Here is a 22,586-nt window from a genome sequence, read left to right on the forward strand (position 1 = left end):
GTCAGAAATGCAGAGCAAGAAACATATAAATTCCCTAGAATTGGAAGCAGTGTTTTTAACACTGAAACACTTCCTAAATCAGTTAAAAGGTCAATATGTTCTGATAAGATCGGACAATACCACAGTGGTCCAATATATAAACAAACAAGGGGGGACGAAATCGCCCACTTTTTGCTACCAAACATGGGATTTATGGAATCTTGCAATTCAAAACAATATTCGAATGAAGGCTGCTCATATAACAGGAAAATTGAACATTTTAGCAGACCAACTCAGTCGAACCAAAATTCAACATACAGAATGGTCTCTGAACAAACTTGTGGTTCAGAATCTATTTCAAATTTGGGGAACTCCTCTCATAGATTTATTTGCCTCAATAGACAATCGTCAGACAGAAATTTTTTGTTCATGGATACCACATCAGAAAGCCTTAGCTCTGGATGCTTTGACAATTTCATGGGAGAGAATGTACGCCTATGCTTATCCCCCAATTTTTCTGATCCCAAAAGTCTTGCACAACTTTTCAAGCTGACTGCATGGCTTCTATCAACGAACGGTTTACAACAGAAGGCTTTTCTAAAGGGGTTAGAGAGTTACTATCCGCCTCATGGCCAAAAGGTACTCAAAAAGATTACTGCTCAAAATTCAGAAGGTTCAATAGCTGGTGTAGTACAAGGAAAATTGATCCCTATAAAATATCTTTAAGTCAGATAGCTGATTTTTTATCATATTTATTTGATAGTGGTTTGCAATACAGAACAATTGCAAGGTATCGATCAATGTTGTCCACGGTATTACCTCCAATAGATAATTTCCAAATTGGACAACATCCTAAAATAATTAGATTGATTAAAGGTGTTTTCAATACAAGACCTCCAGTTGCAAAACTATTACCTGAATGGGATTTGCACGTAGTATTAAGAATGTTAGAAAATAGTCCTTTTGACAATGTTAAACAAATGACTTTAAAAGATTTGACTTTAAAAACTGTATTCTTAACTGCCATTACTACTTTCAGGAGATGTAGCAACCTGCAGGCACTAAGAACAGATGAAGGCTCCATGAGAATACAGACTAAAGGAATTACGTTTATAAAACATGGCCTAGCCAAACAGGATAGGGAGAAACATTTTGGAGCAAAAAATTTTTGTACCTACATACACTGAGAATACCTCTTTAGATCCACGGAAAAGTCTGTTGCAATATTTAGATAAAACAAAATCATTGCGTAAAAAAATTACAACAGGACCAAAGAGGGAAATTATTTTTTTAGCTTTATGTGAACCTCACAAATCAGTTACCTCTCAGACAATTTCACATTGGATTGTTCAAATTATTAAACAGGCTTATTCTGATTCTGAATATCCAGGGAAAGGGAAAATACATGCGCATTCTACAAGAGCTATTGACCCAACTTGGGCATTCTTTAAAGGAGCATCTATCAATTTGATCTTAGAATCTGCAGATTGGAGTTCAGAATCTACCTTTAGTAGATTTTATTTGCGTGAATTAGATGTAAATGTGTTACAGAAAATAGACTAAGTTGATATTTTCGGCGAGTTGCACAGTATGTTTTTGTTATTCATTAAAATGTTAGTGGTGGAAGCATTTTAAATGGTGGAAGTATTTTATATGTTTTTAAATATGAACATGAACTACATTTCAACTTATGATGAAGTTTGAAATGACAAAGAATCACAGAGAAGTTTTCTGTTATTAGATGTGTACATGTGTTGTAGAAAGTCTCTTCAGGTGAGATAATTTATTTATAACACTCCTCCTAAGGTTCAGACTGCTTTGAAATCAGTAATAATCCTTATGTATATTCCTTGACTGGTAAGTAAAAATATATATGATATAAAATTGAGAATTTGTTATCAAGTTCTAATTTTATGAATTATTTTTACTTACCAGTCAAGGCTCCCACCACCTCCCCAGTTATAAATAATTTTCGGTAAAAGGGAATATTTTGTTCCCGCCGATAAACTGAGGAGGCATTCACCCGGATGATCAATGTTAGATAGATGTTTGAAATCATCCAGGTGTTGCGAGTTATGAGAACGTTGTAAGGGAGATAATCCTTATGTATATTCCTTGACTGGTAAGTAAAAATAATTCATAAAATTAGAACTTGATAACAAATTCTCAATTTTCAGTATATTTTTGCACAGTGATTCTTATGATTCACAAGATTTCATGAAAACTAAAATGTATAGGATTTTTTTTTTCAAAACCTAGGAAGAAGTTGCAAATATAGTGATTTAAAATAAAATTACATACAGTCGAAAATTTTAACAATAACTACAAATAAGCATTACCAGCTTGTTACTCGAGTTCAAATAAGTATTTTTCTCTGAATCATAAAACAGGGATGCTATGGCTTACATATTATTGTTTTTAAATATTGTCCATAAATCGTTATAAATTTATACCTGGAATATCTTGTTGATAAAAAAGAAGATGTGGTATGATTGCCAATGAGACAACTACCCACAAAAGACCAAAATGACACAAACATTAACAACTATAGGTCACCGTATGGCCTTCAACAATGAGCAAAGCCCATACTGCATAGTCAGCAATTAAAGGCCACGTTTGGTTTTTTTTCAAAATCACCCTGTTATATGGTTGCTTCTATGGGTGGTTACTCTATTTTAAAAGTTTCTTTCCTATGTAAAATGTTTGTTTTACTGTAACATTTTAAAGTGATACTTCAAAACATATTGTTTTATATTAATATCTTACATAAGAATACTGCAATTATTCACCAAGACAAATTTTCTAAAAAAAAATAATTTTTCTCCTGAAATATTAACTGCTGAAACAAGGCAATAGACACATATTGAAGATATCATTAAACTAACACCAAATATTAATCACTTATTTTTTTGTCATTTTTTTCCCCTTTTTGTTCAACAGGAAAAAGGTTATCCAGAGGAAGAAATTGATTCTTGTACTTTTTATCATTTATTGACCAGTGATGTAGAAAAGGCTTTTGAGTTTGGTAAGTCTTTACTCATTTCTTAGGATTAGAAATCTGAAGGTGTTTTGTTTTTAAGGCTGACATTTGAGTTGAGCACATAACTCTCTTAAATCAAAATCAGATCTGTATAATTTGCAATTTATAGCAGACAAAATCTTAATATGATAAATCCTCCATGACTAGCTATTTAAAAAAAATATATGTTTTTACAGCAAGAAATGTGCTGAACAGTTATTAAAGATATTTCAATCACAGTTAAGTAAAGAAACACATTTAGTTCACATGATGTATTAATGACTCTTGTGTTTTTAAATTGATTTGAAATTTTGTATTTGGATTAGTATGCATCAGTGTTCTTGTTGTAAGAGCACACTAAACATAGCTGTAAATCTTTTTTCTTAAAATTCCTTATGAGACGTCTGCCATTCTTTTGTCACATGTGTAAAAGTTTAAAATGCTTATTTGTGCCAAATATGAATACCTGATTCCTACTAACTGACTACCATTTTAATTTGATGCATGCTTAATGATCTACAGTTTCTGTTTTCTGTTGTAGCAAAGGACAAAAAGATATATATGTTCCCAGAAATGCGTCAAAAGTTGACCAACCTTGATTTGACACAGCATTGGAAACCTGTTATGGAGGTACATTATTATTTTCACATATAACTTATAAAACATGTATGTCATAAGAATTTTCTGTATCACCTCACCATGTTTTTATCAATCAAAATTGTTGTTACCCCCTTTTATAGAGAGTGTGTTTACTGCATTCACATTTTCTGTCATTTTATTCCTTTGTTTGTCTATCAGATGATTTCTTTAAACTTGGCATTTGATAAGCAACTTTGATGGTTATAACTTTTGAGCATTATCATATCTGTTTTTATGCCCCACCTACGATAGTAGAGGGGCATTATGTTTTCTGGTCTATGCATCCGTCCGTCTGTCCCGCTTCAGGTTAAAGTTTTTGGTCAAGGTAGTATTTGATGAAGTTGAAGTCCAATCAACTTGAAACTTAGTATACATGTGCCCTATGATATGATCTTTCTAACTAAATGCCAAATTAGAGTTTTGACCCCAATTTTACGGTTCACTGAACATAGAAAATGATAGTGCAAATTTCATGTTAAAATTTTTGGTCAAGGTAGTTTTTGATAAAGTAGAAGTCCAATCAACTTGAAACTTAGTGTACATACACCCTTTAATAACATCATTCTAATTTTAATGCCAAATTAGAGAATTTATTCCAATTTCATGGTCCACTAAACATAGAAAATGATAGTGTGAGTGGGGCATCTGTGTCCTGTGGATACATTCTTGTTGTCTGTCTTTTCATGTGTCAAAAAGCCTCATCCTTAATTATACACTCCACAAATTGGGTAAGTTCCAAAAATGTCTTCACCCAAATTTTACACTCCTGTGATCAGGGTAGGTTTTTAGAATGACTGTTCCTATGACTCTTAACATAACAGGTCAACAATAATTATACCCCCTGCTTTGAAAAAGGGGGTATTCTGTTTTACCTCTGTCTGTCCACAGTAGCTGGCAGTTTCACTTGTTCTATATAAATTAGTTTCAAATATTATAAGTCCATCTGACATATTTCATTTGGTCTTGGGTATTACATCAAAGCATTTTAATGTGTCAATTTCTTTTTTGATTTTTCATTCACATTGTATTTAAACTAGTATTGATATGAATAAACTGTTATATAATTGTAAGTTTGTTACATGTAACTTGGCCTGGATATTATTGAATTATTTCTGTCAGAATCATTTACGTAAATGAAACTATATTTCTTCTGTGTTTTAGGTTATGTCAAGGTCACCAGAAAAGTTTTTCAAGAACAAACTACAGATGCTAGAAAATATATTCGACAAAAATTCAGCTTCTTTAAATGATATCGTGGCTCATTACAAATCACTGGTAAGATTGTTATTCACAGTGGGATTCTTTTGGGGTGGGATGGGGTGAATATATTCAAAAGAGTACAATAAAAAGATTAGCATTAGTATTTCAAGGTAGTTGTCAGATTGACCTTGTTTGTTTTGAAAGACTATTCACACTGGAAGGGATAAGTTTATAAATACCAATTGTACACATATCGAACAGTATGCTAAATTTCCAAAATGGCATGGACTATGATCTACAGATAAAAATATAAACAGGGAGATTAGTTGAATTTTTAGGTTTGTAGATAAAGCAGTGACCCAGTCAACCTAATATTGATTATTATAAAATTTGACCTGGACATATATAGTGAGAACCTGTGGTTAAAATATTTTTATTCATGTTAATCATATTATACAGATTCGTTTCAATTTAAGTTTACTTTAATTTGACAGATAAAGATATAAAAATGATGCACTGTTATTTTTGTGAAGCTCCATATAAATCTTTATAAATAAGTTTCTTCTTAACATTTTGTATGATCTATTTCATTTTAGGGCAGTTTTCTTGGTTATGGTGCTAGAGATATGTTAAGACAGCGAGGAATTAGTACTGACAAAAATATGGTAAGTCAAGATGGCTTGATGAAGGATATGAGTTAGGAACGACATCAAAAGTTCAATGAAGGATAAAAAACTTAATTCACATAGTTTTTTCACTGACCCCACACCCCCCTCTTAACTTAATTTGGGAAAAATTGATTGACCAATAGGGATATATGTAAAATGGATTTTGGATTAACAAAACTTGCAGCAATGTTGACCCCACCCCCAAACTATTTGATTTAAGTTTTTTATCCTACATCGATCTTTTAATGTTGTCCCTTACTTAACTCATTTCTAAACGAAGAAGATATCACAACTGAAATGTTCCACATTAACAAAGAGTATACATTTACATTCAATAAAACATCAAAATACCATCCATGCTGTTAGAGAGCCAATCTCACTTCATTACAATAAAGCAGCACATCCAAACCTAAATTAATTCATTAAATGATTTCTTTATTTTTCTTGCTTTCTTTAAAGGTATTATTCGGAGCATTATTGTTGGAAGCTCTCTTTTCAATTGAACAGAAAAGTGTGAAACTATGGTGTATTTTATGATGTAAAGACCAATTTGGATTTTATTTTACGATTTTGCAAATCAGAATTTTGAATTATGGCATTTGAATGCAGTTTTTTATTTTCATTTCTTTATATATTTTTACAGAACAGATGGGCAAACTTTTCTAATCCTGAAGAGGTAAGAGTCATGATAAGTTAAGGATAAATTAACGGAGGCTTTCAAATCTATCATCACAATCATGTTTTCAAAGTTTGAAAGAAAAAAAAATATACATTGTATTAAATATTAACTAAAAGTTTTGTTTGTTTAATTTTACTGTTATATTCAAAGCTGTAACTTTAAAAAAAAAAACCACTACAGTTGACAAAAATACAAGTAAAAGTAAAACAATTTTAAATTTAATTTTACAACTTAAAATAGTTTGATCTTGTGCAATGACCAAATTTTCAAAAAACAAAATATAATAGATCTAGTTGATTTTCTAATTGCATATAATCAAATCAATATAAAATATGCATATGTATCAGGCATTTTGTAATAAAAAGGTGCGATTGTTTGCATTTACAAAATGAAACATGTGTTGCCAGGATATTGTTGATGCTCTCTCAAGTAAATAAATAGTCCTAGCGAAAACAGTGTGTTTAATATTTGTTTTATTATTCACAGTCACAGAAGAGAAGAGAGATAGTGCAAATGATTGATCAATTTAGAAATCTGTTTGCTGATCAGGTAATAAAATTTAGGGTATACATATAAGCTTGTCATATGATTCAATATTTTATTACTGACTGTTTCATCAGCATAATTCATAGATACTATAAAACCATATATCACTGACTGTAGTCAGGTTGCACTAAACACATTTCTCTTTCATCATTTATTACAAGACTTTAAACTTTTTAATTAAGGAATGTTTCTATGGAATACACTTGTAATTTAACTGCAAATTAAACAATTTTTATACGACCGCAAATTTTGAAAAAATTTTCGTCGTATATTGCTATCACGTTGGCGTCGTCGTCGTCGTCGTCGTCGTCGTCCGAATACTTTTAGTTTTCGCACTCTAACTTTAGTAAAAGAGAATAGAAATCTATGAAATTTTAACACAAGGTTTATGACCATAAAAGGAAGACTGGTATTGATTTTGGGAGTTTTGGTCCCAACATTTTAGGAATTAGGGGCCAAAAAGGGCCCAAATAAGCATTTTCTTGGTTTTCGCACTATAACTTTAGTTTAAGTTAATAGAAATCTATGAAATTTTGACACAAGGTTTATGACCACAAAAGAAAGGTTGGGATTGATTTTGGGAGTTTTGGTTTCAACAGTTTAGGAATTAGGGGCCAAAAAAGGGCCCAAATAAGCATTATTCTTGGTTTTCGCACAATAACTTTAGTTAAAGTAAATAGAAATCAATGAAATTTAAACACAATGTTTATGACCACAAAAGGAAGGTTGGTATTGATTTTGGGAGTTTCGGTCCCAACAGTTTAGGAATTAGGGGCCAAAAAGGGACCCAAATAAGCATTTTTCTTGGTTTTCGCACCATAGCTTTAGTATAAGTAAATAGAAATCTATGAAATTTAAACACAAGGTTTATGACTATAAAAGGAAGGTTGGTATTGATTTTGGGAGTTTTGGTCCCAACAGTTAAGGAAAAAGGGGCCCAAAGGGTCCAAAATTAAACTTTGTTTGATTTCATCAAAATTGAATAATTGGGGTTCTTTAATATGCCGAATCTAACTGTGTATGTAGATTCTTAATTTTTGGTCCCGTTTTCAAATTGGTCTACATTAAGGTCCAAAGGGTCCAAAATTAAACTTAGTTTGATTTTAACAAAAATTGAAACCTTGGAGTTCTTTGATATGCTGAATCTAAAAATGTACTTAGATTTTTTAGTTTTGGACCAGTTTTCAAGTTGGCCAAAATCGAGGTCCAAAATTAAACATTGTTTGATTTCATCAAAAATTGAATAATTGGGGTTCTTTGATATGCCAAATCTAACTGTGTATGTAGATTCTTAATTTTTGGTCCAGTTTTAAAATTGGTCTAAATTAAAGTGCAAAGGGTCCAAAATTAAACTAAGTTTGATTTTAACAAAAATTAAATTCTTGGGCCTCTTTGATATGCTGAATCTAAACATGTACTTAGATTTTTGATTATGGGCCCAGTTTTCAAGTTGGTCCAAATCAGGATCTAAAATTATTATATTAAGTATTGTGCAATAGCAAGTCTTTTCAATTGCACAGTATTGTGCAATGGCAAGAAATATCTAATTTCACAATATTGTGAAATAGCAAATTTTTTTTTAATTAAGAGTTATCTTTCTTTGTCCAGTATAGTAAGCAAGAAATATCTGCAAGAATTTTTTTTTAATTGGAGTTATCTTTCTTTGTCCAGAATCAACTTAAATCTTTGTTATATACAATATACAATGTATATTCACTTTTTACTACCAACTGATAAATTTAAATAATCTTTACCATTCAGTGATAACAAGCATTTTTTTTACATCTTAATATTTTATGATGTATTTAAATGAGTAGTTATTGTTGCAAACTCCATTAGAATATTTTAATTGAAATTAGTTTTGGAATAAGGGAAAGGGGGATGTGATTAAAAAATTAGGTTCAATTTTTCTCATTTGAAATTTCATAAATAAAAAGAAAATTTCTTCAAACATTTTTTTGAGAGGATTAATATTCAACAGCATAGTGAATTGCTCTAAGAGAAAACAAAAATTTTAAGTTCATTTGAATACATTCATTCTGTGTCAGAAACCTATGCTGTGTCAACTATTTAATCACAATCCAAATTTAGAGCGGAATCCAGCTTGAATGTTGTGTCCATACTTGGCCCAACCGTTCAGGGTTCAACCTCTGCGGTCGTATAAAGCTACGCCCTGCGGAGCATCTGGTTTAATATATAAAGGGACATACTAAGAACGATGAAAGTGATGCCACCCAAATTTAAACTTAATATGTGTTTTGTTATAATAAGCATTGTGTATAAGTTTCATAATATTTTGTCATGGCAAAAAAATGTTAGATTGCGGAAATGGCAAAAAAATTGTGACAGATGTGTTGTACCTTACTCTTATTTAATTCTTATTCTTTGATTTTAAGTCTGATGTGATTTTTGTTCTAGAAAATAGATGAAGCTGAAAAAGTATTGCATAGCATAGAAGATACTGGAGTGAAGATTTTATCATCATATGTTATTCGTGTGGCATTGAGGATTTATTCTCTCTACAGGAAAAACTTGTTATTAAGTTTGAAATATTTAACAATTCTGTAAGTATTTTCATACGCCTATTTATTGGATGTATTATGGTATGGTATATAAGTTGTCTTTCTGTACGTCTGTCCTTTCGTTTTCGACATGTTGGACATGAACTTTAAAAAGGCTGTAATTACCTCATTTTATTATCCCAAAACTGACAAGTCAAGACAAAGAAATTCTTAGCCTTTTCAAGGTCTTCATGATCAAGTCATTTCTTCATATGTCATGAGTGAAAGGTCAATTACAACTGGTTGAAGGGAATCATTTTAAGGTGTTCATGTTTTTGTCTGACATTAATTTTCATGGTATTTTTAGATAGATTGGTTATTTTACATGGTTCTTTTATTTTATTTTTTTATGGATTTTGATATTGAGCTTATTTTTTTTGTTTTATAGATTTCTACATTGAGCTTATTTTTGTCACATAGACCTATAACATCTAGTTTCAAATTTTTTGCAATGTTTAAATGATTTTGTCTTGCTTGACGGAATCAAATAGCGAGACATAGGTATGCTGTTTCCGGCAGCGGCGTCAACAATGTATTAGTTTGTTTGGTCTAGTTTATGGTGAACTACTAGTGGTAAGTCAAAGTTAATTAGATATTTGGTGTGCAGTTGTATAAGTATTGGCACATCTCATTACCATTGATATTATTTGACCCCGCCCCCTCAGTTATGGTCTATTGGCTTTGAAACTTTTGCTTAGTTTTCATGTATTAGTTTGTGATTAGGTCAGTTTATGGGGAACCACTAGTGGTAAAGAAATGATATTGGTATGCAGTTGTATAAGCATCAGCACATCTCATTACCATGGAGATTATTTGGCCCCGCCCCCTCATGGTCTATTGACTGAAATTTTTGCTTAGTTTTAATGTAATAGCTTGTGATTAGGTCAGTTTATGGGGAACCACTAGTGGTAAAGTAATGTTAATTGGTATGCAGTTGAATAAGCATCAGCACATCTCATTACTATGGTGATTATTTGGCTCCGCCCCCTCATTCATGGTCTGTTGACTTTGACATTTTTGCTTAGTTTTAATGTATTAGCTTGTAATTAGGTCAGTTTATGGAGAACTACTAGTTGTAGGTTAATGATAATTGGTATGCAGCTGTATAAGCATTGGCAACTCTTTCCATGGAGATTATTGGGCCCTGCTCCCTCAGTCATGGTCTATTGACTTTGAAAATTTTGCTTTGTTTTCATGTATTAATTTGTGATTAGGTCAGTTTTATATGGGAAACCACTAGTCATAGGTTAAAGATAATTGATATGCACCTGTTGGTGACCTTTTGCTGTTGTTTTTTTTATTTGGTCGGGTTGTTGTCTCTTTGACACATTCCCCATTTCCATTCTCAATTTTAAGTTGTATTAACATTGGCACATATCATTACCATGGATATTTATTTTACCCTTCACCTCAGTTATGGTTCATTGACTTTGAATTGTTTTTTAGTTTACATGTCAGGGGCGTAGCTAGGTACTTAGTCAACTGTAGGCACCAATTGGCAGGGGGTCTGGGGGCCGCTTAAGGCCCCCAGAAGGTCCAGGGCAGAGCCCTGATAGGGAGTTCAGGGGGGCGTTGCCCCCCGACGGAAAACGATTTTCAGCGTTTTAGCTGCATAATTTTATGTACAAAATATTAAATTTACTGGTTATGTAATCAAGAAAATTATAATATACATGATGAAAAGTTCGAAGAATTATGAATAATTTACCATAACATCTGACTGGTGAATTAAATATAAACGCAGTACAATCGGAAATATATATATATATAAAAAAAATACAATATGCATTGCCCGCCGTAGATCAGCGTATCCCGTTAATTAAGCAGTACATCCTGTTTGGTATTTTCATATCTCTGATATATACGTTTAATTTGATTATTAGTACATATTGACGATCATTCATCCATTAAAAAAATAGGCACGTAAACAATGATTTTTTGGTCAGACATCAACCATCAATCTTTTGATTCTTCAGTAAACCTTCACCGAAGAAACACAATCACATACACACATAAACGATGCCTGGCTTATGCAAAAGTTCTATTCTGTTCATACTATCGTAACAAAATTCAAGAAATTCATATGTCTTTATATCCTCTACTTTAAAATCCCTACCTGCTTAGGAATTTGATAATTGTGGTCATTACACGCAGATTGGAGAGTACCCAAAATTACTGGAAACTAGTACTTGATTGATTGATTTTCATAAATATTTATGCAAGTTCAGGACAATTTTTTTTTTTTTTTTACAATTAATACAACTGGGAGCTAGGTCCTGTAATAGGTGTCGTATGGGACGAAGGTCTGGAAATTTTGCCATGTATTACATTGGAAAATGATGGATCTATTGGATAGGAGCAGAAACTTTGCCTTTCAGTAGACCAACTACCAACTCATTAAAGAGTAGCATTCTCTCTACATCTAGGCGTTGAATTTAATGTCCCCATTCTGACCCGACGTGACTGTGTATTTATACATCCTGCACAGCCAAACAGACGAACAACATTGGCAAGTGGTTTTTTGTAGGTCGGGTGAAGACAAAGTGGATATATAGCTAGTTGAAAACTAACAACAACTATAATTAAAAAATCATGTCTCTAAATTGATGTTCATTCAAGTTTTTATTGACAGAAGTGAAACTATCTGAACCAAAGTTCTTGTTTAGTTTCTATATAAGTACGTAAAATCATATAAAACATTCAATTCTATCCAATATTCCATTCACTAACTTAAGGATGAGAGACTAGTGTACAAACGACATTCGATGATTAAAGAGTTTTGGCAACTTCACTGGCGTTCATCTACGAAAAACGTTGTTTACTATTTTTTTTATTAAAAAAAATATTTGTGCAAAAATTATGTGTAGGCACGTGCCTATAGTGCCTAACGGCAGCTACGCCCCTGCATGTATTAGTTTGTGTTTAGGTTTGTTTAAAGAGAACTTATTGTGATAATCAATGGTATTTGGTATGCAGTTGTATTAGCATTGGCACATCTCATTTTCATGGAGATTGTTTAGCCATGTACCTTCAATCATAGATCATTGACTTTGAATATTTGCTAAACTTATGTGTTGAAGTGTTGCTATTTTTTATTTCAATATTTGCATTATCAAAATAACCAAAAAAGCGAAACATATCTCTGTACCTCTGTACCTCTGTACCTCTGTGCCTTTATGAAAATAAAATAAACAGTTGCAAAAATAAAAGAAATGAACAAAATGTGTGCAAATGATGTATTGTATTTCTAGTGAAACTGATTTCCCTGAAAGTCAATACTGGAATGAATTGTTAATGACTTGTGGATTACTGATAAAAGCCGGACAATTTGAAGGTAAATTTCACTGTTAATATTATTGACTTAAAGTTCACTTTATTGACTCCACAGTTATCATTTTCATTCAACAAATGTTGATGTTATATGTTAGTACTTTTATGAGTTAGATACATACTTCGCCTACTTTGAATTTTTATGAGTTGGATACTTCCCTTACTTTGAATTTTTCAATATTTTGAATGAACTTAGCAATTTACTTTTAATACTAGACAGAATAACTTCATATGCTCAAAACTTTATCCTTAGATTGTCATGCTCATAAATACATATATCGTCACATAAAGTTAACAATATTTAGTGGGAATATAATTGATTGTCAAAAGCTCACAATACATATTGTCTGATATAGAAATAAAGATATGTGGTACAATTTTACAGAATTAATTGGCCAAGTTGCTGACCATCAGATTAATGTTTTCTGATTTTTCTGCCAACAAGCGAGAAATATCTATGGCCACAGTTGATTGTTAGTTTAGTACTTCAATAAGCTATTAGCATAGAACTAGCATGTAATATTAGAATTTGAATCATATAATTAATTATATTTGAAATGTACTTTGTAGAAGTTATGCCTCACATTAAGTTGTATGCTGACAGATGCAGTTTAAGTTTACCACTGCAATTTAGAACTGATGTTTTACAATTCCTTGCTGAAAGTATGGCTGAAAAACTGGAACCCAGTGAATCAATGGACTTTCTATTAAAATTGAGTGATATCTCTTTCATTCAAAAAAATACTGAAGGTTTGGTGACAAAGTTTTTACTGAGAGAATACACGAAAAGGTATCTTATTTTATATTAAATTGTACAGAGTACCAATGAATGAACACTTTTTTCTTATATGTGACAACTATTCTTATTGTTAGACTTGATTTCATAAATGCTAGAAAAATCTATCTTCTTTTTTCAAAAACATTGAATATTCACAAAAATAACTGAATTTACATTGTATGAATTATGATTTGTAATTCCTCGTCTTTTCATGGTTAAATTTACTATTTTAACATTAGATGCTTGCTGTTTGAATCTCTCATATAACACAGTTCTCTGCAGTTTCAGTAATGTGATTTGAATAATGCTATTCAAAGATTAAACACCTTTGACCTCTAGAACTTTTCAATTTTACTTAATTCACTGTCAAAGTTCAACAAGGTGTATGCCTAAAATTGAAAGGGTCAATGTTAAAAAAGGAGAATTTGAATATATCAAAAAGGTTCTTTATTAGGTTTTTAATTGCTTTGCTATTCAATTTGGTTTTCCATAAATGTTCTGTTTAGTCTGTAATAATTTCTGAAAATTCAGAAATTGTTGCGTGCATTTATTATTGCAATTTTGACAATTCAGACAAACGCGATTTTAATTTTTGCGATATTTAAGTCATGTGAAACAAGTGAGTGGTAGAAAATAATGCTTATCCAATTTTTGAACCAATGCATGTATATATTATAAACTTAGTCTTTTTTTGTGCCTAAGTTTACCGATTGTCACCTTAAAGTAAACAAATAACAAAAAGCATGGGTATTGAACATGTTTTTAACATGTACAATCAGATAATTGTTTATTTTAATGACAGATCCATGCATATTGCGATCACTGGATTTTTACGACAAGGGTTACACTCAGGTCACCATGCATACGGAAAATATGTCCGTGAATTGCCAGGAAGCATTTCAAAAATAAGTAAACTTTTTCTAAATGTGGACAAATTAAAGAATTTCCCTCAGAAAAAAGTATATGTGCATAAGTTGTATAATGAAAACTATCCATTTACTTAAAGAATTATATGCATATATTATTTTTTTATTTGAGGTTTCTTATGACTTGAAAAAAAATCCTGTAAATATCATATAAATTTTTATTGCATGAGAGTTTAAATTATTGCGATTGTGTTTCCCATTTATAAAAACATCACAATAATTTCTGCAATTACAGTATTAAATTTAATGTTTGTCAAACAGAGTTCTGATTATTGATGAAATATCATCTTAACAACAGGAGGACTTTATGAATAACTAAAATGAATCCATTGACATAGATATGATTATACTATTTCAGAGATGATCCCACTCTTCCAAGGAAAATAGTTGATCTTGTAGTATCGAGAAAGAATTTAGGGATGATGTCATTGTATCAAATGTTTAATTTCTTCATTGTAAAGGGGGATAATGACGCATTACAAGAAGGTTTGTATATATACTTTATGTCAGAGCTTATACAGCTTCATAAAAAAAGTCACTTCTCTTCTGAATTGAAAGGGAGGACTGTTAAGTCAATAATAAATGTAAAAAAGAAGATGTGGTATGATTGCCAAAGAGACACCTGTCCACAAGAGACCAAAATGACACAGAAATTAAAAGGTATAGGTCACTGTATACCATTCAACAATGAGCGCAAAGCACATACGGCATAGTCAGCTATAAAAGGTTATTTGCTTCAGTATTGCTGTTTTTTTGTCTATTCTCTCATTTAGTTTTGGTTTGCCATGTATAAAATTTTTGCAATAAATCTATATGTACAATATAAGAAACTTGTTTTTGTTAATGGAACATTAATTATTCATTATAGTTGAGGTAATTTAATTATAGAGCCTATATGTTATTATTAGGCTTAATAAGTAAACTTTCTGAATTACAAAGATATATTTATAAGATATTTTTTTCGAATAACTCATTTAAAATGAGCTCAACATTGTAATTTTTATCTTGCAGTTACTGACATTTTCATAACTCAACACAGTCAATCCTATGTACTTGTGAACTTACTTGGTTCTCTAGTTTACAATGGTAAAGTACAGCCAGCTAAAGAACTCCTCCAGGTATTTATGTACACTAAAATATCAAGGCCCAAAAGCAGTCTTTTCTTGATTTGTTTCATCTCTATTGTAATAAATATTAAAAATGTATAACTAAGAAAGCCTTCTTATGTATATAAGATTTTTGTTCTTTTATAAAAAATGAAAAACATCCTAGTATATTGATTAGTTGATATCACATTCATTTCTTTGTTTTCATATTTTTAAAATTTGTTGTTCTAAATGTTCTTAGATCTGAAAATATATAGTATCCTTTAAATCAGTTAACATTTGTTTCTGTTATGGTTGTGGCCTGTTATCTATTTTTATCATGAATAGATATTTCATATATCACACTGCATAATTAAAGGTTACAAACATTTAGCCACCCCTTTCATAAACCTAAAGATAATAACATGTTATTTGGTTGTTTTTTTCAGACTGAAGGATTAAGAAGTAATGATAAGAGTTTGAACTATCTTTGTTCTGAGTTCATCCGGGACAAGAAGGTAAGGTTATACAAGTGCAGATGAAAAGCAACACATAACAGACACATATAGTTCAGTGTATTTATCAATACAAAGATTAGTACAAAAGAACAAATGAAGTTATAGATTGCCTTAGAATTTAATTTTAAAATAATTTTGTATACATACACGAAATAAATGTTTACCAATAAAAATGATATTTCAGGAAAATAATTATCTCTCAGAGACTGACAATAATTGAGTTTCAAAATTAGCTGATGGTATTGTAGTTTTATTGGTATACAAAGAAACATACTTTTGTTATTCATTATATATATTTTGAAATAATACCATATTGAATTTAAGATTAATTTGCAATTTGCTGTGGTCAATGTTACAACCTTGACTTGTAGAACTTTTTTTTACACAAAATGTATAGAGTCAATTTTTCTCATCACTTGGCGTCCGGCGTCGTTAACTTTTACAAAAATCTTCTCCTCTGAAACTACTGGGCCAAATTTAAGCAAACTTGGCTACAATCATCATTGATGTATCTAGTTTAAAAATTGTGTTTTTTTACCCGGCCAACCAACCAAGATGGCTGCCATGGCTAAAAATAGAACATAGGGGTAAAATGCAGTTTTTGGCTGATAACTCAAAAAACAAAGCATTTAGAGCAAATCTGACATGTTTAAATTGTTTATCAGGTCAAGATCTATCTGCCCTGAAATTTTTAGATGAATCAGACAACTCGTTGTTAGGTTGCTGCCCCTAAATTGGTAATTTTAAGGAAATTTTGCTGTTTTTGGATATTATCTTGAATATTATTATGGATAGAGGTAAACTGTAAACAGCAAAAATGTTCAGCAAAGTAAGATTTACAAATAAGTCAACAGGACCAAAATGGTCAGTTGACCTCTTTAGGAGTTATTGCCCTTTATAGTCAATTTTTAACCATTCGTAAATCTTAGTTAACTTTTACAAAAATCTTCTCCTCTGAAACTACTGGGCCAAATTTTACCAAACATAGCCAAAATCATTATTAGGCTATTTAGTTTAAAAATTGTGTTTTGTGACTGGGCAAACCAACCAAGATGGCCACTACGTCTAAAAATAGAACATAGGGGTAAAATGCAGTTTTTGTCTTATAACTCAAAAACCAAAGCATTTAGAGCAAATCTGACAAGGGGCATAATTATTTATCTGGTCTAGATCTATCTGCCCTGAAATTTTTAGATGAATCAGACAACTCGTTGTTAGGTTGCTGCCCCTAAATTGGTAATTTTAAGGAAATTTTGCTGTTTTGGGTTATTATCTTGAATGTTATTATAGATAGAGATAAACTGTAAACAGCAATAATGTACAGCAATTTAAGACTCAAAAATAAGTCAAAATAACCAAAATGGTCAATTGATCCCTAAGAAATTATTGTCCTTTATAATCAATTTTTAACAATTTTTATAAAATTTGTAAATTTTTACTAACATTTTCCACTGAAAATACACGGACAAGTTCATTATTTACACATGGAAAAAAGTATTGCAACACAAAATTGAAATTGAAATTAAAAAAAACACTCTTTATTTTTTAGTGATATAATTTGGTAAAATAGAACTAGTTAAACAGTTTTTAAGTATCACCTGAGTTTAATCAATACATATCGACTCAATGAGTTCTTATCTGCACATGCAGCTACTGTACCCGTAAACAGCAAAACAGATGTTTTTATCCTTATTGTTTTCAACACTTTAAATAAGAACGTTTTTAAAGTTATGTGATTGACATATTGTAATGTGTCCTCGACAACTCTTAACTGCAGCAAAATGGCATATTACCAGCATGAGAGAAGCAGGGATGTCACTGTAACAACTGAACATATTGTTGGTCATCACCATTCCATTAAACGTCGTTTTGAGAATAAAAATCTGGCAATGAACGATGTTAAAGACCTTCCGAGATATGGAAGACCCCTATGCCATTTGGTAGGAAAAATCAAGCAGAATGAAGGTTGGACAAAAGGAAACTCATTGCATACAATACAATCCTAAAGAAAGAGTAGTGGTCATACAGGAGCCTGTTAACAAGAACTGTCCGAGATCGACTCATCGCTACTGGTTATCGTTCGATAAGACCATTTTGGAGACCTTTGCTTATGAACAGACACACAGTTTTCTGTATCCAATGGAGTGCAGAGCTCACCAAATTTGCAAATCAGCATCGTGGAGGTAGATCCATTGTTCAAATGGAATTCTGTTCATCTTCCTTGGGCCGATCATAGCCCAGATTTAAACCATATCGAGCATATATGGGACACTATTAGGCGGAAAGTGCGCGAAAAGACACCCCAGTTCAAACACATTATGAAATAAACAAGTCCTTCATCAGGAATGGTTGCTGCTACCTTAGCAACAAATTAGTCGATTTATGGCAGGAATGAAAAGACGTTAAGATGCGGTTATCCGTTTGATTGGAGGCAGCGCTCACAGTACTAATTCTTTGGCGTATAACGATCAACCATGATGTGAACAGTCATCTGAAGATTCATTTTGAAATGTCTGACATTGTACAGTTGGCCTACAGTAAAAGTTGTAAAATGCAATTTTTCGTACAAAAAACACTTTATTTTGTTATTAAAATTGTGGTTATATAAATCATTTGTTTTCAAACATTTTTTGTTTGTTCAAATACCAGTGTTATCATAAACTATATTTCAATAATATTATACAAATATTCTTTTATATTTCATCCAAAAAAGAGGCTAATTTTTCAAGTTTTAAAAAATCAAGGTGTTGCAATACTTTTTATACGACCGCAAAATTTGAAAAAAATTTCGTTGTATATTGCTATCACGTTAGCGTCGTCGTCTGCGTTGTCGTCGTCGGCGGCGGCCGAATACTTTAAGTTTTCGCACTCTTACTTAAGTAAAAGTGAATAGAAATCTATGAAGTTTTAACACAAGGTTTATGACCACAAAAGAAAGGTTGGTATTGATTTTGGGAGTTTTGGTCCCAACATTTTAGGAATTAGGGGCCAAAAAGGGCCCAAATTAGCATTTTCTTGGTTTTCGCACTATAACTGTAGTATAAGTTAATAGAAATCTATGAAATTTTGACACAAGGTTTATGACCACAAAAGAAAGGTTGGGATTGATTTTGGGAGTTTTGGTTTCAACATTTTAGGAATTAGGGGCCAAAAAAGGGCCCAAATAAGTATTATTCTTGGTTTTCGCACAATAACTTTAGTTTAAGTAAATAGAGATCAATGAAATTTAAACACAATGTTTATGACCACAAAAGGAAGGTTGGTATTGATTTTGGGAGTTTAGGTCCCAACAGTTTAGGAATTAGGGGCCAAAAAGGGACCCAAAAAAGCATTTTTCTTGGTTTTCGCACCATAACGTTAGTATAAGTAAATAGAAATCTATGAAATTTAAACACAAGGTTTATGACCATTAAAGGAAGGTTGGTATTGATTTTTTGGAGTTTTGGTCCCAACAGTTTAGGAATAAGGGGCCCAAAGGGTCCAAAATTAAACTTTGTTTGATTTCATCAAAATTGAATAAATTGGGGTACTTTGATATGCCGAATCTAACTGTGTATGTAGATTCTTAACTTTTGGTCCCGTTTTCAAATTGGTCTACATTAAGGTCCAAAGGGTCCAAAATTAAACTTACTTTGATTTTGACAAAAAATGAATCGGTGGGGTTCTTTGATATGCTGAATCTAAAAATGTACTTAGATTCTTGATTATTGGCCCAGTTTTCAAGTTGGTCCAAATCGGGGTCCAAAATAAAACTTTGTTTGATTTCATCAAAAATTGAATAAATGGGGTTCTTTGATATGCCAGATCTAACTGTGTATGTAGATTCTTCATTTTTGGTCTTGTTTTCAAATTGGTCTACATTAAAGTCCAAAGGGTCCAAAATTAAACTTAGTTTGATTTTAACAAAAATTGAAATCTTGGGGTTCTTTGATATGCTGAATCCAAACATGTACTTAGATTTTTGATTATGGGCCCAGTTTTCAAGTTGGTCCAAATCAGGATCTAAATTTATTATATTAAGTATTGTGCAATAGCAAGTCTTTTCAATTGCATAGTATTGCGCAATGGCAAGAAATATTTAATTACACAATATTGTGCAAGAATTTTTATACGACCGCAAATTTTGAAAAAATTTTCGTCGTATATTGCTATCACGTTGGCGTCGTCGTCGTCGTCGTCGTCGTCGTCGTCGTCGTCGTCGTCGTCGTCCGAATACTTTTAGTTTTCGCACTCTAACTTTAGTAAAAGTAAATAGAAATCTATGAAATTTTAACACAAGGTTTATGACCATAAAAGGAAGGTTGGTATTGATTTTGGGAGTTTAGGTCCCAACAGTTTTGGAATAAGGGGCCAAAAAGGGCCCAAATAAGCATTTTCTTGGTTTTCGCACTATAACTTTAGTTTAAGTTAATAGAAATCTATGAAATTTTGACACAAGGTTGATGACCACAAAAGAAAGGTTGGGATTGATTTTGGGAGTTTTGGTTTTAACAGTTTAGGAATTAGGGGCCAAAAAAGGGCCCAAATAAGCATTATTCTGGGTTTTCGCACAATAACTTTAGTTTAAGTGAATAGAAATCAATGAAATTTAAACATAATGTTTATGACCACAAAAGGAAGATTGGTATTGATTTTGGGAGTTTAGGTCATAACAGTTGAGGAATTAGGGGCCAAAAAGGGACCCAAATAAGCATTTTTCTTGGTTTTCGTACCATAACGTTAGTATAAGTAAATAGAAATCTATGAAATTTAAACACAAGGTTTATGACCACAAAAAGGAGGGTTGGTATTGATTTGAGGATTTTTGGTCCCAACAGTTTAGGAAAAAGGGGCCCAAAGGGTCCAAAATTAAACTTTGTTTGATTTCATCAAAATTGAATAATTGGGGTTCTTTGATATGCCGAATCTAACTGTGGATGTAGATTCTAAACTTTTGGTCCCGTTTTCAAATTGGTCTACATTAAGGTCCAAAGGGTCCAAAATTAAACTTAGTTTGATTTTAACAAAAATTGAATCCTTGGGGTTCTTTGATATGCTGAATCTAAAAATGAACTTAGATTTTTTATTATTGGCTCAGTTTTCAAGTTGGCCCAAATCGGGGTCCAAAATTAAACTTTTTTGATTTCATCAAAAATTGAATAAATGGGGTTCTTTGATATGCCAAATCTAACTGTGTATGTAGATTCTTCATTTTTGGTCCCGTTTTCAAATTGGCCTACATTAAGGTCCAAAGAGTCCAAAATTAAACTAAGTTTGATTTTAACAAAAATTAAATTCTTGGGCCTCTTTGATATGCTGAATCTAAACATGTACTTAGATTTTTGATTATGGGCCCAGTTTTCAAGTTGGTCCAAATCAGGATCTAAAATTATTATATTAAGTATTGTGCAATAGCAAGTCTTTTCAATTGCACAGTATTGTGCAATGGTAAGAAATATCTAATTTCACAATATTGTGAAATAGCAATTTTTTTTTTAATTAGAGTTATCTTTCTTTGTCCAAAATAGTAAGCAAGAAATATCTTATTGCAAGAATTTTTTTTAATTGGAGTTATCTTTCTTTGTCCAGAATCAACTTAAATCTTTGTTATATACAATATACAATGTATATTCACTTTTTACTACCGACTGATAAATGTAAATAATCTTTACCATTCAGTGATAACAAGCATTTTTAGCTCACCTGACCTGAAAGGTCAAGTGAGCTTTTCTCATCACTTGGCGTCCGTCGTCCGTCGTCCTGCGTCCGTCGTCCCGCGTCCGTCGTCCGTAAACTTTTACAAAAATCTTCTCCTCTGAAACTACTGGGCCAAATTTAACCAAACTTGGCCACAATCATCCTTGGGGTATCTAGTTTAAAAAATGTGTCCGGTGACCTGGTCATCTAACCAAGATGGCCGCCATGGCTAAAAATAGAACATAGGGGTAAAATACAGTTTTTGGCTTAGAACTCAAAAACTAAAGCATTTAGAGCAATTTGTCAAAGGGTAAAATTGTTGTTCAGGTCAAGAACTATCTGCCCTGAAATTTACAGATGAATATGACAACTTGTTGTTGGGTTGCTGCCCTGAATTAGTTATTTTAAGGAAATTTTGCAATTTTTAGTTATTATCTTGAATACTGTTATAGATAGAGATAAACTGTAAACAGCAATAATGTTCAGCAAAGAAAGACCTACAAATAAGTCAACATGACCGAAATTGTCAGTCAACCCCTTAAGGAGTTATTGCCCTTTATAGTCAATTTTTAACCACTTTTCGTCATTTTTTGTAACTTGTACAAAAATCTTCTCCTCTGAAACTACTGGGCCAAATTAAACCAAACTTGGTTACAATCAATCTTGGGGTATCTTGTTTAAAAAATGTGTCCGATGACCACGCCTTCCAAACAAAATGGCCGACATGGCTAAAATTAGAACATGGTGGTAAAATGCAGTTTTTTATTTATATATTTGAAACTAAGACATTTAGGGTAAATCTTACAAGATGTAAATGTCCATCAGAAAAAGATCTATTCCCTCACAAATTTTCAGATGAATCTGACAACTCGTTGTTGGGTTGCTGCCCTAAAATTGGTACTTTTAAGGAAATTTTGCAGTTTTTTGTTATTATCTTGAATACTATTATAAATAGAGATAAACTGTAAACAGCAATAATGTT

The 22,586-nt window shown here is 31.7% G+C and overlaps 1 protein-coding gene across 1 annotated transcript in view; it reads left to right on the forward strand.

Moving 5' to 3' along the window:
• LOC134711919 (uncharacterized) overlaps positions 1–22,586 on the forward strand; it is a 46,898-nt gene that overhangs the window by 19,195 nt on the left and 5,117 nt on the right. Inside the window, exons 15-26 of the mRNA XM_063572909.1 lie at positions 2,920–3,004; positions 3,540–3,628; positions 4,799–4,912; positions 5,434–5,502; positions 6,149–6,181; positions 6,671–6,733; positions 9,149–9,294; positions 12,543–12,625; positions 13,192–13,411; positions 14,684–14,811; positions 15,337–15,443; positions 15,860–15,928. Of these exons, the coding sequence (XP_063428979.1) occupies positions 2,920–3,004; positions 3,540–3,628; positions 4,799–4,912; positions 5,434–5,502; positions 6,149–6,181; positions 6,671–6,733; positions 9,149–9,294; positions 12,543–12,625; positions 13,192–13,411; positions 14,684–14,811; positions 15,337–15,443; positions 15,860–15,928 (1,206 nt within the window). The remainder of the gene's footprint in view (positions 1–2,919; positions 3,005–3,539; positions 3,629–4,798; positions 4,913–5,433; positions 5,503–6,148; positions 6,182–6,670; positions 6,734–9,148; positions 9,295–12,542; positions 12,626–13,191; positions 13,412–14,683; positions 14,812–15,336; positions 15,444–15,859; positions 15,929–22,586) is intronic.

This window comes from Mytilus trossulus, chromosome 3 (genome assembly GCF_036588685.1).
Source record: "Mytilus trossulus isolate FHL-02 chromosome 3, PNRI_Mtr1.1.1.hap1, whole genome shotgun sequence".
Classification (NCBI taxonomy): Eukaryota; Metazoa; Mollusca; class Bivalvia; order Mytilida; family Mytilidae; genus Mytilus; species Mytilus trossulus.